Source organism: Bidens hawaiensis, unplaced genomic scaffold (genome assembly GCF_021521415.1).
Source record: "Bidens hawaiensis isolate Kalapana, Puna unplaced genomic scaffold, B.hawaiensis_p1.1 tig00005152_1, whole genome shotgun sequence".
Taxonomy (NCBI): Eukaryota; Viridiplantae; Streptophyta; class Magnoliopsida; order Asterales; family Asteraceae; genus Bidens; species Bidens hawaiensis.
The window spans coordinates 1,228,159-1,243,758 of record NW_027491329.1 but is presented as its reverse complement, the minus strand read 5'-3'; the positions used below and the strand labels follow the sequence as shown (position 1 = coordinate 1,243,758).

Genomic DNA, 15,600 nt, shown 5'->3' with positions numbered 1-15,600 from the left:
GGTGGATACGCCGCTGGTACATCCTATATATAAGTGTCCTTGCCATATTCTCATTTGTGGCGTCTTTCGGGTCATTCAAAGACCGACGTTATTGTTTTTATTTAATTACGCATTTGTAAAATTCTTAAAACCTTTTAACAACTTCTTGTATTAGTTGTTTGCTTTTAAAATTTTATTTTTACTTTAATTTTGGGATGAAATTTCTCAAAGTTGTGAATCCTGTAACATTCGTTACTTTTCAAACCCGAAAACCCGACCCATTTTATTTATTTTTTTATTATTTTTTATTTTATTTTCATTAATAAAATATTCCCGATAATTGAAGTTCATCGATCGTTTGTTTTATACAACTTTTATTCCATTAACGAAACCCGGTTTTAAATATTTAAACAGTTCGTTAACTACTTGGGTTAAATACGAAAATATCCAAGAAATATAACTCTTACTATAACTTATAATTCGAAAGTTCAAGGTTCAAAATGTAAATATCTTATTAATTCTAATTTAAAAAGAATGATTAAAGTTAAGGGGTGAAAAGTGTAAAATACTTAAATTATAGTATATTAAAATAATAATAATACTAATAAGTTGCCATCCCTAGCCCCCTTCACGTTTTTCCGGCCTCGTCACCGCCGGTGAAGCCGACGGCCTCCGGCGAGCCCCAAAACACTCCCTTAACCTCGTAAATAAATCAATTAAATAGAATAACAACATTTAGACTAGCTATTAACCCCGTAATCATCGTTCATAACGTGTAATAACGAACAATTAAGTCTGTAACAACAGTAGAACTCGCCGGATACGGCCATCAATCAATTAACACAATTTAATCGCTGTACGCCCCAATTACTAGTATAACCAGGACGTAAATCTTCATCTAAAATCGTCCAAACATAATATTAATCTAATAAGTTCTCTGAAATCCTTAATTAATCCGACAAGGTTATTTTCTGGCGAGTCGCCTTTCGTCATCAAACAAGAACAACCCCAGGTAATTTTTACATGCATTTGAATCGTCATAAACTGTAGAGCAAAAGCCCCAACTTAATTTTAACGAACGTGGAACCAAATTACAGACTGAAGTCTAGGGTTTTGATGGTAAAGAAGATGAACTTTGTGTTTTATATATATAATTTTGTTCTATCATCTAAACAACATTCACAGTTAGATCAGTTGGTTAAGATTCTATAGTGTGGTTGTGGAGACCCGGGTTCGAACCCGGGTCATGACTTAAGTTTTTTGTATTTTTTTTAATAACCTTTTCTTATATATATATATATATATATATATATATATATATATATATATATATAACCAAAATAAATGTTTAAAAATATTGAGAAATTAAATAAAATCATTTTAAGATTAATAAATTTATTATAAATTAATTTTATCGTTTTCACCTAAAAACCAATCTTGCAAACCCGTCCAGTTTCGTTAAAACTCGTAAAACATTTATATATTTATATATTATTTGTTAAACCTCATAATTCGTAACACCTTCATTTTTCAAAATAAAACATACCGTTAACACCAAATTTTTTTGTAAGCGTTATAACATTCGAACTTAGTATTGATTTTGAAATTAAGAAATATTTATAAATCATTAACTCGTTAATATTAATTCATTCGTTAACTTTAAAATTCGTTAACTATAATTCATTAGATTATAATTCATTGGTTAATTCTAATAACATAAGTCTTTTAATAGCAATAGTTATAATATTTAAATAATATAAATCATAAAAATGTCAGTAAAGATTAAAAATAATATTATACAAAATGTCTTAAATTAATAAAATATATGATATAATAATATTTAAATTGTTTACCTTTTTTATGAAGTTAACATAAATTATATTTACCGCTTTAACCATCCCGAATCCGTTATAAACCCATTCTATCGTGTCTAGTTCGTTCATTTCGATTAGATGTTTATTTCTTTTTATACTTTAAAATTAGGGTACATCATCGGGACTCATTCTTTTTATATCGTCCACCAGTTCACGCTTTCCCTTATTCCATGTGAGTTTTCATAACCCCTTTTTACTTTTACATGTTTTGGGGTGGAGCACGTCCAAACTTGGTTTTCTTGTGTCAAACTAAAATTCACATGTGTGTCTTATATGTATTTGTTTTGTATTATATTGCTTGTAAACTGTGTGATTATGTGCTAGTTATTTAATGTTTTTGTTGGTGGATACACATACTCATAGTGGGAGGGTCCGACGGGACATACCTGCGCCGTCCATTTGTTAATGGCGGTATCATATACATAATCATAGTGGAAGGGTTTGATAGGACGTACCTGCGCCGTCCATATTTAAATGGCGGTATCATTATCATTATTCTATACTCCAAGTAGCTTGGCGAACAGGGGTTCCTTAGTAGATTTGACTTATGTTAAGCGAACGGGAATATCATTTATTTACTTTTCTTTTGCTTTATGATTGAGACGATACATCTTGACTTGTAAATTTTTACTCTTTTCGTATTATATATATGCAAAAATTTTTGAATTCTCACCAACATTATTGTTGACAAAATATATTATTTTAAACATGCTGCAGGTTGAAGTTTAAGGATTGAAGACTAGAGTAATTGGACCATTAGGTTACTAGAAACGAAATTCAAAGTTTATTGTATTATTATCTGATTGTGTATTTGTGGTGTATTGAAATGAAATAAATATAATTATTGTCGCTTTAATAGCATTACGAGCTTATGAGTGATCTATACGTCACACCCGGGCGTATTCCGCTTTAGCCAGGGTGTTACACCTGTCTATCTGGGTTGACTAGCCTTAGGCCTGCCCCTGCACCCTCTCCACTGGATGCCCCATCGGTGAATAAAGACTGCACCTGGTCTTGTTCCGATGGGACGGGAGATTGTCGTTCATTTAAACATTCCGGCACTTTCTCGCTTGGTACTTCGGCAACAAAATCTGCCAGTACTTGGCCTTTCACAGCAGGTATAGGCTTGTATTCGATAGAATGTTCTCCAAGCTCGATCGCCCAATTTGCCAATCGTCTCGATAACTCTGGCTTCCTCAACACAATCTTTAGTTTGTACCCTGTCAGCATATTGATGGGGTGACCCTGGACTTATCTTCGCAACCTTCTCGATGCATATACTAAAACTAATACCAGCTTTTCTAACATTGAGTAACGGGTCTCAGCATCCGCCAAAGTTCTACTAACATAGTAGACTGGCATTTCGACAGTCTTCCGGTCCATTAGCAAGATTGCCCCTACTGCAATGTCAGATGCGAATAGGTATAGCATGAGAGGTTCTCCTGCATATGGTGACATGGTGCGGTTAGCATTGGGAGTTCCATCAAACATCTTTTGATTTCCAAAAATGTCTTTTCTGCCTCCGGTGTCCATTTAAAATGGGCTTTCTTCAAGCAATTACGTAACGCAGACACGAAGGGAAAGGATTTGGATGCATGATTAGCCAAAAATCTGTTTAACGTCACTAACCTACCATTCAATGTTTGTACTTCCATCAGAGACGAAGGGGAAGGCATTCGCACAATCACCTGAACTTTCTCTAGGTTGGCTATAAATCCTTCACCTGTTACAATGACACCCAGAAACTTGCTTTATTCCATGTCGAAAGAACATTTGGTAGGATTAAGCTTCATGTCGACTTTCTTCAATGTGTTGAAGACGTCTTTGATGTCACGCAACATTTGGTCTTCTTCCACACTTTTAATTACCAGGTCATCCATATAAACTTCCAGATTCAGGCCAATCTGCTCTTTGAATGTACTGTCCATCCATCGTTGATAGGTGGCACCCGCGTTCTTTAGCCCAAAGGGTATCATTTTGTACAAAAACGTTCCCTGATCTGTTCGAAAGGCCATTTTGTCCTCGTCACGAGCAGCTATATGAATCTGGTGATACCTTTTGTACGCGTCCAGAAAACACTTGAACTTGTATGGTGCCACCACATCCACCTTTAAATCGATTTCTAGAAGGGGATAACAATCCTTTGGGCAAGCTATGTTCAAATATTTGAAGTCTATACACATCCGCCATGTGCCATTGCTTTTGGGGACCATAACCGGGTTCGCCACCCAGGTTTGATACTGAATCTCGCGGATGATCCCCGCTTGCAATAGGTCTTGAACTTGCTTGTTCATGGATTTTGTTTGCTCTGGACCCATTTTTCTTTTTTTCTAGACAATCAGCGTATATGTCGGATTTACCTGCAGTTTATGCTCAGAAATTTCTCTTGGAACCCCTGTCATGTCGGATGGTTTCCACGCGACAACGTCAACATTTTTGGCTAGCAGTTGGTTTAAGAATACACAAACTGTCTCCGAAATTGTGGGCCCGATGGTAATTGCCTGTTCTGGATAATCTAAATTGACTACCTCAGTCCTTATTACAACTTTCGGTGTTTTAGCGGGTTTGGATCCTTCTGTCACGAAGCACTACTTATCGACCCTGATAATCGCAATGCCAGTCCTCGTAGTAACCCTAACTGACCCATGCACTGTTGATGGGTTGGCATTAAAGTCCTTTATTGCTTCACGCCCAAAGATGATATCATGTTTAGACCTTGCGGGTGGGACTAAAAATTCTACTTCTTCAGTTCGCGAGTGAATTCCGTCACTGAGTGTGACCGAAAATGTTATGACCCCCCCCTGGTGGGTGCATAACTTCATACCCAAATCCTAATACTGGTGCATGAATGGGCTTTAGACGTGCTTTTTCATCCTCATCCAATTGCTCGAAGCACCGTTCGTACATTATGTCCGACGTGCTTCCCATGTCAAAGAAGACATATTGGGATCTACAATGCCCGAAAAGTGCTATGATAACCAATGGTTGCTTCATATAAGGTCCTCCTTTTACCCTCAGGAAGATTACTGGTTGACTTTTCCAGTTATCTTCCTCGATCTCAAGTCTTTTGTTTTGGCACGGTGGTCCGTTTTGGATCATCTGCACGTTTAAATATTTGATCTGCTTCTTTGGCGGACCTTTGTCCGCCTGAGCAGATTGTTTCCGCGCACCTTGCCAAACATTTTTCAATAGGTGTTCAAGCTTTCCTGATTTAATAGCGGCCTCTATTTCACTTCACTAACTTACACAATCGTCCGTATTGTGTCCTATGGGCCCTTCTTGTCATCGGCTGTGGATTTTTGAACTTGATATTTTCGGTTGTGATGATTTCTGTTGTAGTTTTCTTAACGGAGTCCATTTTTTATCCTGCTTCCCTTGTCCGCTGTCTTTTTGCTTTTGCCCGATCAATGATCGTGCATCAAAGTGCTTGAAAGACTCGTTGGGTGGCTGAATTCGATACCATATTGAACCTCTCTCTATTTTCTTGGGACTAGCGCTTTTGAATTCTGTTTTGGCATGTTGTTTCGGAGTCTTTCATCCCAAAAGTTTTTTAGTAGCTGCGAACACCTTAGTCGCGATCATGATGGCATCCCAAGTTTTGGGCATTCCATCCCGCTTAGTTAAACAACGGATCAAATCGTTGCTCCTCACGTTCTGCCTGAACGTGCCTCTCAACATGTAGGCTTTCATTATTGAAGCGGGTGACGAAATTTTCGATGGAATCACTGTCACGACGGACTACATTCAAAATTTCTGAGGAGTCGCGGGTATGCTTGCGCTGTTGACTGAAGTGTTGTGAAAACTTTGGAACCAAATCATCCCAACTTTTAATTTGACCATCTGGAAGCTTTTCGAACCATTCATGTGCTGCAACATTTAAGGTCAGGGCGAATATATGCACCAGTAAGGCAAGGTCCAGCCACTAACTCCACCCACCGCGGTAAAATTCAAAAGGTGATCACTTGGATCAGTCATCCCGTTGTACTTGCCATGGTTGCTCGGGATTTTCACCTTTGTAAGGAAGGGAGCCATGGAAATTCGCGGGATAAATTTTGACTTTTCTTCAAATGCCGCGGGGCGGTAGGGTTTTGTGAAATCTTCATCAGCATCACTGCAGTACTAAGTGTGCTTCACTACCGACTGTCATCACTCGTGTATCCTTCATCATGATACGTGGAGTCCTTTGTCCCTAGGAAGTGTGACTCTGATCATACACGGTCCTACGGAGTAGACTCCGCTGGAACGGACGACCCCTGTCATGACTTCCTCCTTGTTGACAATCACTTGATTGTTCCGGCATTTCCAATTCTGGAGTGAGTTGGCTTCATCGTATAATCGGTGGTGGTGAAGGAGGCGGCGAATCATCATAAACCTAAGTTCACGCGTGAAGCTATTCGTTTCTCACCAATCTATTGTATTCTTCCTTCAACCTCTGTTGTTCCTTGTTATACAATTCTTCTGGTGTCAAGACTGCTATCCCAAATCTGGACTGGCGACGGACTCGTGCCTCATCCCCGTCAAATTTGGGAAACTCTCCGGTTCTGTCTTCCAAAACCGGAGTGCGAGCGCTTCAACGGGATTCTGTAATGACCTGTCTAGCGTCTTCTAGGATAGGGCCACTAGAACCTTCGATTCGCCTAACCCTCACCGGAGTGTCAATCGAAAGCTGCTGTTTCGACACATTGTAAAAAATCACAAAAAACCGTTAACTCTAGCCTCCAATACGGATGGCGCCAATGAAGAAGCACAGATCCAAACTGGATAGTTCAGATCGGTGTTTCCATAAGTACAGATACACTAACGTCAGATGAAATCAGATCTCAGCAAGGTTCCTGCAAAACAGACACCGTGATACTCGTTACGGGAAGGACAAGATGGGGGGTGTTCCCGTAACAACCCTCCGACGTGAGAATAAGGACTGTACTATGAACGGAATAATACGAAGTACAAGTAATTGCTCTGATTAGTGAGGAGTGAATGAATACCTCATGAAGATGATTGAAGTATTTATAACCGGGGATGGGGGAAGGTGATTGGTGGAGTTGTCACTGTCAAGATATTCCTTGTTCACCTGAATGGATACGTGTCGCGCGTTTATAGAGTCTAACATCCTAGCCACGTTTGGGGCGGTTACCAGGTGTCCAACTGTCCTCCTTTTATTGGCTATATATTGTCGTTATCAGGGAATGTTGTGGTAATCTTATAGTTTGTTACAACTGTTTTTCCTTATCACGTGGGAACTTTATTCGTGTGAGGTTCTTTATGCGACCTGCGGATTTTTCTGCGGACACTTACTGAAGGTCCGCGGGTTATATTTTTGATCCGCGGGGCTATTTCTTTAGTTTGTGGTAGAATTGCTACCCTACATATATAGTAGTGCTTCCACCGGTAGTGATGATCATTCTTTTTTACCAATGTAGATAATCATCTTTATAAATCAGTGTTGAACTTTCAACCTACAATTCCAGAAGTTGTGTGAGTTAACACACTCATGTTGACGAGTGCCTATAATGTTATAATGGTATTGTGGACGATTAGAACTGACTTATAAAAGTTCATCCTTGGCAAAGTTGTGTCATTTTTTCAAGTCTCTTTCATATTGAGACATAAAATGTCTGCTACTCAAATTTTATAAAATATATAGTCTTCAAATTTCCTTAGCCACATTACATAAATAAGGTCACCTTACATTACATTACATAAATAAGGTTACCTTAAATAGACGAGTAACAATTTTACATTTCTTGTTATAAGCGAATCCATAAATGAAAATTTGGAGTGTGTGATCTATTTCTTTGGAACACGTGGCAGCTAAAAATAAAAAAAGAAAAAAGGAAAATGGTGTTGAAACAATCTCCTGAGAGCCCCTATTTTGTTGCTGGATCTCTGTGCTCTTGACAACGATTGCATCATTTTTCACATTATATGATTTCAGAAACACCACACATCATTGTGTTACCCGTTTTTCAATCTGACACAAAGGTAATTTCTTGTTTATTTAATGTTAATTGCATTGCATGCTTATTAAACACATTTTTCTGATTATTATCATGTCGTGTAGATTACGGTTGCAGATAATTTGGTGTTGTTAGATTGTGAGATCGAGATCATGGGTGATGATGGTGATAAGACTGAGAAATCAGCATCTGCGTCTTCCACGCAGGATGATATGTCAGATGAAGAAGAAATTCGGATACAATTAGGTCCCAAGATGAGCATCAGAGAACATCTTGAAAAGGACAAGGTTAGTGTCGTTTATTTCAATGCCGAACATATTATTGGTTTTGAAATAATAATCGACTAGTTGTTGGCTGTTTAGGATGATGAGAGCTTGAGAAGATGGAAACAACAGTTGCTGGGAGGTCTTGATGTTGCGGATGTTAAAGGTAAACTTTTTTGAGCTTGATGAATTTTGATTGATCGATTCAAATGAAATAAATAATTAATTAATTGTGTTCTATATATATGTGGGTGTTTTGCGTTAGACCATGAGGAACCAGATGTGAAAATAGTTGATCTAACAATTGTGGCTGAAGATAGACTTGATATGGTTCTTGAAATCCCAGAAGGTGGCAACCCCAAGAGCCCTTGGTTTACCCTAAAAGAAGGTTGCAAATACCATTTGAGATTCACCATTAAGGTCAGCAACGACATCGTGTGTGGACTTACGTACACCAACATCGTCTGGAAAACTGGAATCAAGGGTGAGTATATATAAACACTACAACAAAATTCACTAATATCGATATATGTGGAAAAGTAAGAAATCCTTCCTTAGTAAAATCCGTTAGTTCGTTACCCACGTCATGTTTCCAGTAAGATGGTCATCGATGGACTATTAATACCGTTTTCAACCAGAGATTTATCGTCTCTCTGTTTTATAGCATAATCAAGTTGTGGATCTTAAAATATTTGATACTGGCGGTTAGGCTAAAACGGATCATTTTAAAACAAAAACAACAATTAACATGAAAGCATTAATAAGTATGTAGATGTTCATAGATAAACATTAAAAAAAACCAAGATATTTGCATTCAACAATGAAATAGGTAAAATAAAAATTAAAGTGTGTGGAAATACACGAGGGATAATTTAAAAACTCTTTGAGTTTTAAAAAACTAGAAAAACTCGGTGTAAAAAAATATCAAATCTATTGTATTTATGTTATATTTACTAGATTTTGCTTTGAATGAATCGAAAAGTGTAATAGATATAACGATCTTTACATTACTATCTTTCGCTGTAATGTAACAGTCTGTAACATTTGTTTAACTTTTCATTTTGTGTAAAAATAAATAAACAAATAAATTTCTATAAATATAATATATAAATTTTTATTTTAATTATTAAATCTAGTTCTTTCGAGTTTTTAAAAGTTAAAACTCAAATAAGTTCTCAATTGAATTCAATCATATATATATATATAATATGAGAAAACTCATTTTATTTAAAAAAACCCAAAAACTTTATATTAATTATAGCGCTACATTATTGCCACATATATAATCCTAAAGCATTTATGTCTCATTCTTTATTTCTATCCTCGTTATACTTAAATGATTATATCATTATTTTTCTATTTTTAGATATAATAATTTTTAGAGATAACTTTTGTTCTATAGAAATTAAAAAAAATAAAGTTTTAACTTCTGTAAACAATGTCTCTGTTTTAAGGTTACCAAATACGAGGATAAATAAGGTACTGCTGTTAAAACCTTTTTTTTGCTTTTTTTTTTTAATAATTTAACTTCTCTAAACCATGAGTTTTGTACACTACACACTTCTATGTCAGAATGGTGGGGGCACCAAACACCTTCACACATAAATAAGAAAGCCCCTCACCTCCAACTTCTAGTTAGAGCATTCTCAGCTCATTCTTCGTCTCTTTATCTCTACAATTACACTAAAAACATAATGTTTTCTCTTTCATTTTCAATTAAATAATATTGTTTTTATACTTTTTTCACTACCTTTTCTCTCTCCTTCACTAACAATCATTTTAAAAAACATTAAAAAATTATAGAAGTGAACAGTGTATTTCTTCAAATTTAACCATGAATAATAACTTTTTCTCTCTCCTACTCTCACAACCACTTTTAACTATCTCTAAAAAATGAAGAACTCCCTCACATAATTTAGAGAACCCACCGGAAACACTCTTACTCCACAAATGTCACCTAAACAAACTCAACTCAAATTTCATTTATTTGATTGATATAATTAGTACAAACATTTGGTTAACTAACCCTTCTTCACCACACAAGTTTGATGGGTTAGTCAGTTAATGTCACACCGCAAAAATTTGTAGTGGCATAATGACATTTTTGGTTAACTAAAACTCTTCCGTAACACATACATCTGATTACTACATATATGTAGTATGATATACTTCAGTACAGTAGCGGATCTAGACATAAATCTAAGGGGTAACGTTCAAATTTTTTTTTTATCGTATTTCATACAATGTAAACGAAACAAAAATAGAAGCACAATATACGAGTTGCAAATTTCTCCAATACGGTTTTTTAAAGCTTGAAATTGAGCCATTACATCATGTTCTTTCACTTTATCGAACGTTTCTCTTTCGCTGCACAAATTAAAGCATTGTTCAAATACTTATCGCTCATTCGCTTACGCAAACCCGTATTGATAAGTTTTAATTTTAGAAAAACATATTTTAACGGTTGCGGTTGCAACCGGTAAAACCAACGCCGGGTTCAATATTCGATAAACAAAAGAAAACGTGACGTGCTTTCCGGTTTCCACCATTACATGAGTAAGGTTACACATTCACCCAAATTTGAAATCATCTTTCTTTAAATTGTGATAAAAGGTCATACGATTACCCGAAATACACCATATTTTTTCATTACTAAAATCATTTGGATACATTTCTGAAAATTCTACTATTTTAGATATGTCAAACTTGGAAAACGAATCTCAAGATTTAAACTAGACATATTTTTTTTAACAAACTAGTTAAGACCTCAATAAATCTATTTCCAAGTCTTGAATTTGCATATCCAAAATTGTTTTAAAAATTTCAACCTCAAAATGATGATTATGTTGGTTTTTGTTTGATGTTTCTCATTCAAGCACAAGGGAAAAAATGTTAATGGTTTCTATTTACTTTGGGCTATAAACTTCGTTTGGACTTTATTTGATTTGAACTTTTAAAATATAATATAGAGTTGAGCTTGTTTATGTTTGAGTCTGTTTCTGTTTAATGTTCTCGTTCAAACAAAAGAAAAAAAATATTTGTTGTTTATATTTGTTTTGGGCTACAAATTTATTTGGGCTTTATTTAATTTGAACTTTTAAATTGGTTGGCCTTTAAACAAATAAGGCAATGTAAAAATTTTTTCAAGGGTGGCGAAATACGAAAATCAACCCAAAATTACACTGTCGACGAAAATTTGAGGGGTAATCCGCCAATGCTTCAGTATACTACACTTGTAGTATATATAATGTGGTATAGTGTAATAATAAATTGTTCTTATGTAACTAAATAGCAAATCGAGGATATAAGATCGATATCGTGTACATTATATAAAAAGCTAGTTAATGTGAACTCATGGGGTTTGGGCACCCGTCTAAAGTTTATCCACAAGGGAGGATTTATTAAGGTTAGGGGTAGCCCGGGCTACCTATTAACTTTGTCAACGAGTGCAAATATTTAAGACTCTACATTGTTCTGAAACTAGTATATGTAGGGTTAGGTTCAAATAAAAAGTTTGATTTTTCTAAGAAAACTAGGATGGAAAGTATTTTATTGTTAAACTTTGAAATCAAAACTCATTTACTTTAATCTCAAAACCCACATAAACTAATTTCAAAAACCCACTTACATCTTCACTCATCTCTTACAACCACCACCACTCCACCGTCCACCGCCCATCGCCGCCACCACATCGCCAGAAAAGTCTATGGAAATTTCGCCGGAAAAGTCGTCGGAAAGTCACCGGAAAACAATCATCGAGAAATTTTCGCCGGAAAAATCGCCGAAAAATTCACTGAAAAGTCACCGAGAAAAGTCATCAGAAAACGGCCGCCGAAAAAAACACAATGAAAAACACAATTTAAAAAAACACAACGTAAAATCACAATGGAAAAAAACACTATGAAAAAACAAACACAATGATAAAAACACAATGAAAAACACAATTGTATGGCACAATGTAAAAAACATAATGGAGAAAAACACTATAAGAATAAAAACATAATGATAAATACAATTGTATAACACAATTTTGTAAAACACAATTTTGATAAAACACAATACGTAAAAAACCCACTAATTTTTTTTTAAATTTTATATAATAATATGGTACTCATATAAAAGATAAAAAGACATTCGTTATTTTGATGAATTTGTTTTTCAATAAAAACGTCGTAAAAAAAAGTTATGGACATTTTAAAATGATGGGATGTGTCTTGCATGTGGAGAGAGAGAGTCAACAAATGTGTTATTTCTTTTATGCCATTCCCCTTATTTTCATATATGATTTCTACCTAACTAATCTCAACCATTCATATTTAAAATCAATGGACAAGATTACTTTTTATGCTTTCTACAAAAGCTATACTTTCTATTATAACCTAACCTAGTATACCTAGTATATTGCATATTAATATTCAGCATTATGAAAGTATCAAGGCGACCTGGCTGAGTGGTTATTGACCATAACAATAAATGCTTTGGATTCTACGTGCCCGAGTTCAATCATGCAGCCCACATTTTATTTTTTCAAACTACAACTTTCAAAATTAAAATTGATACGTGAGCTATAAACCTTTTACAAAATTAGTCCTCAACTATCATTTGCATCCATTTCCAACCTTCAAAAGCCATCCATTAACTATAATTTGTTTATGAAAGTAGGGTCCCTTATATCCACATTTTTTATTTGGTTTACCACTGAAATTCTTCTCTAGATCCGTCACCGGTTATCCACCCCTAGTATAATGTGTGCATATATTCATCATTTACCATATGACCTAATTGATAACCTTTGTTTTTAAAAATTGAAAACTGGAAATAGATGATTGGAACGTTTAGCCCTCAAATAGAGCCGTATGTACACGAGATGCCTGAAGATACAACTCCCTCTGGCATCCATTTCCAACCTTCAAAAGCCATCCATTAACTATAAATTGTTTATGAAAGCAGGGTCCCTGATATCCAAATTTTTTATTTGGTTTACCACTGAAATTCTTCTCTAGATCCATCACCGGTTATCCACCCCTAGTATAATGTGTGCATATATTCATCATTTACCATATGACCTAATTGATAACCTTTGTTTTTAAAAGTTGAAAACTGGAAAGAGATGATTGGAACGTTTAGCCCTCAAGTAGAGCCGTATGTACACGAGATGCCTGAAGATACAACTCCCTCTGGCATCTTTGCTCGAGGATCGTATCACGCAAAAACCAAGGTAATTACTTATCATCCTAGATGCCCTACTTGAGATTTTATTTTTCGAGGGGGAGGCCTCAATTGCATATTTTGATCACTAGCTACGGGGCTAAAAAAATGTTTTTTCAAAAGGGTTACCACCATATCTATTCGCAGAGAGTTTGTAACAATATAGGTGTGCCGGAAAATGAGAAAATGTAAAAACTTTGATGGCTTTGATGATGTGCCGGCCGTTACATTCCCTGCGTTTTCCAACACACCTATACAAACTCCCCGCCGTAAGCCCCTTTTGTAAACATTTTTTTCCAGCCTCTTATGTAATTAAACATGCAATTCCAACCCGCCTCATTAATTTCTTTCTACAATATACATGATTTTCAGTTTGTGGATGATGACAACAATTGCCATTTGGAGCTAAACTACACTTTCGAAATCCGCAAAGACTGGGCCAGCTAGACCAACACTGATCGTATAATCACATGCAGTACCTCTATGGCTGAATGGATTATTAATAATCAAGACTTTGTTTGTGGCTGATATCGTTGTCGGTCATTTCTAAAAGCTGGCCACTGATGGTGGCTCGTTGTTTTGGGATTTTATAACTCTAAATGTGAGATGCTATGATTCTATTATCTTAACAGATTTGGGTTGGAGTACATTTCATATTATCGTGCAAATATATTATGTTTATAGCTAAATAAAGTATGAAAAGCAAGGAATCTTAAATTAAGTTTAGCTTTTGAGGGAAATCATATCTTTATAAGATGAAGATCATGATCGTGAATGTTACAAGTGGCTGGAATGCTTCAGTTAACGTTAACATCATTTACTTTAATTATTATATGATATATGGTTTATTTATATTTTTATTGTCTTTTTAATATCTATTTATCATATTTTTATGCATATTTCTAAACGTTTTTAAAAATCTTCATTTTTTAAACAATTTTGCTGCAATTAACATGGTATTAATAAAGTAACCAATGATTTTGGAGAGAAAGGGATGTAGATAATAAAGTTTATGTAACTTTAAGGTGTAAATTATTTGTTACAAAGGTTGATATTTATAACAAAAAATCACTATCGGGAAATACTAATGGGGAACAAACATGTATAATTGGTTTGAAAAAGTGGCCATCCAAAATCGTATCTAAAATCATAACACTCCCTTTGGATGATACTTTTCAAACTTTGTGATCTTGAAGTACCGATTCATTAAAAATCTTGCTAAAGAAAAACCCAGTGGGGAAAATCTTTTGCTATGAAAAAAGAATGCAATATATAGCTCCTCAAAGTGTCTTTGATAAGTCGTTATATCGTTTGTACGTGTTGCATGCCAATATGATGAACATTTGAAAATCACTGTAGGGAGTGCTTTTGTGAAAAGATGCTGAAGTGTGGCTAGATTGGATATATCTTATTTCAACGTGTTTATCTTTAATAAGGTCTTCAGTATATGAAAATAATCTTGAGAATATATGTTGTGTTCTATCCGTTTAGATATACCCTTTTTTCATCTGTGAGACATAACTTGCATTGTCTTCGTTTATTGGAGTTAAACTTTCATCTTTCACTAGTCCACAAGAAGTTACTTTGGGTTTTGTCGTAGATCTTAACCAAACAAGCTCCTAGCAGCTTCATGTAGTGCAATGATTTTAGCATGATTTAGGATGTTGCAACAAGTATTTGTTTCTAATACCGCCATGAAATTGCAGTTATTCCATTCTTAAACACGTATCCAGTTTGATACCTTTCTTTGTAGGGAATCAGATAAATAACCAACACCTGCATAATCAACTAACCCTTTTTTGGAATCGTTATAACACAATAAACCTAAATCAACAGTTTCTTTTAGATACCAAAAAAATATGTTTAATGCCATTCCAATGTCTTTTAGTAGGGAATGACCTAAATCTCGTCAACAAAATAACTGCAAAAGAAATGTCAAATATCATACAGTTAGTAAGATACATAAGTGCTCGAATTTCAATGACGTACTGCATTTCTGAACAAAGAAACTCCACATTATCTTCACAAAGGCGAATCGATCATTGTTGACATTAAGTGATCTAACAACCATTGGGGTGCTTAAAACATTGGCCTTGTCTATATTGAAATGTTTTAGGAGCTTTTAAGTATAATTTGACTAATGCACACGTATTCCATTATTTATGTGCTTAATCTGTAAACCAAGCCAATATTTGGTTTTCCCAAGGTCTTTTATTTCAAGTTCCTTCTTGAAATGAATAACCGTTTTTCTTTGTGCATCCCAATTATGTTTAGATCATCTACATATACAGTTACGATCAATAATCCTAATGCTAACTT

The 15,600-nt window shown here is 35.1% G+C and overlaps 1 protein-coding gene across 1 annotated transcript; it reads left to right on the top strand.

Annotated features, from left to right (window-relative positions):
- The first annotated feature begins 7,934 nt into the window (after positions 1–7,934).
- LOC143629088 (rho GDP-dissociation inhibitor 1-like) lies at positions 7,935–14,052 on the top strand. Its single transcript, XM_077098450.1, has 5 exons — positions 7,935–8,097; positions 8,173–8,239; positions 8,339–8,557; positions 13,167–13,291; positions 13,654–14,052. Exons 1-5 carry the CDS (start codon positions 7,963–7,965, stop codon positions 13,726–13,728), a joined length of 621 nt encoding a protein of 206 aa, XP_076954565.1. The 5' UTR covers positions 7,935–7,962; the 3' UTR covers positions 13,729–14,052.
- The last annotated feature ends 1,548 nt before the right edge of the window (positions 14,053–15,600 follow it).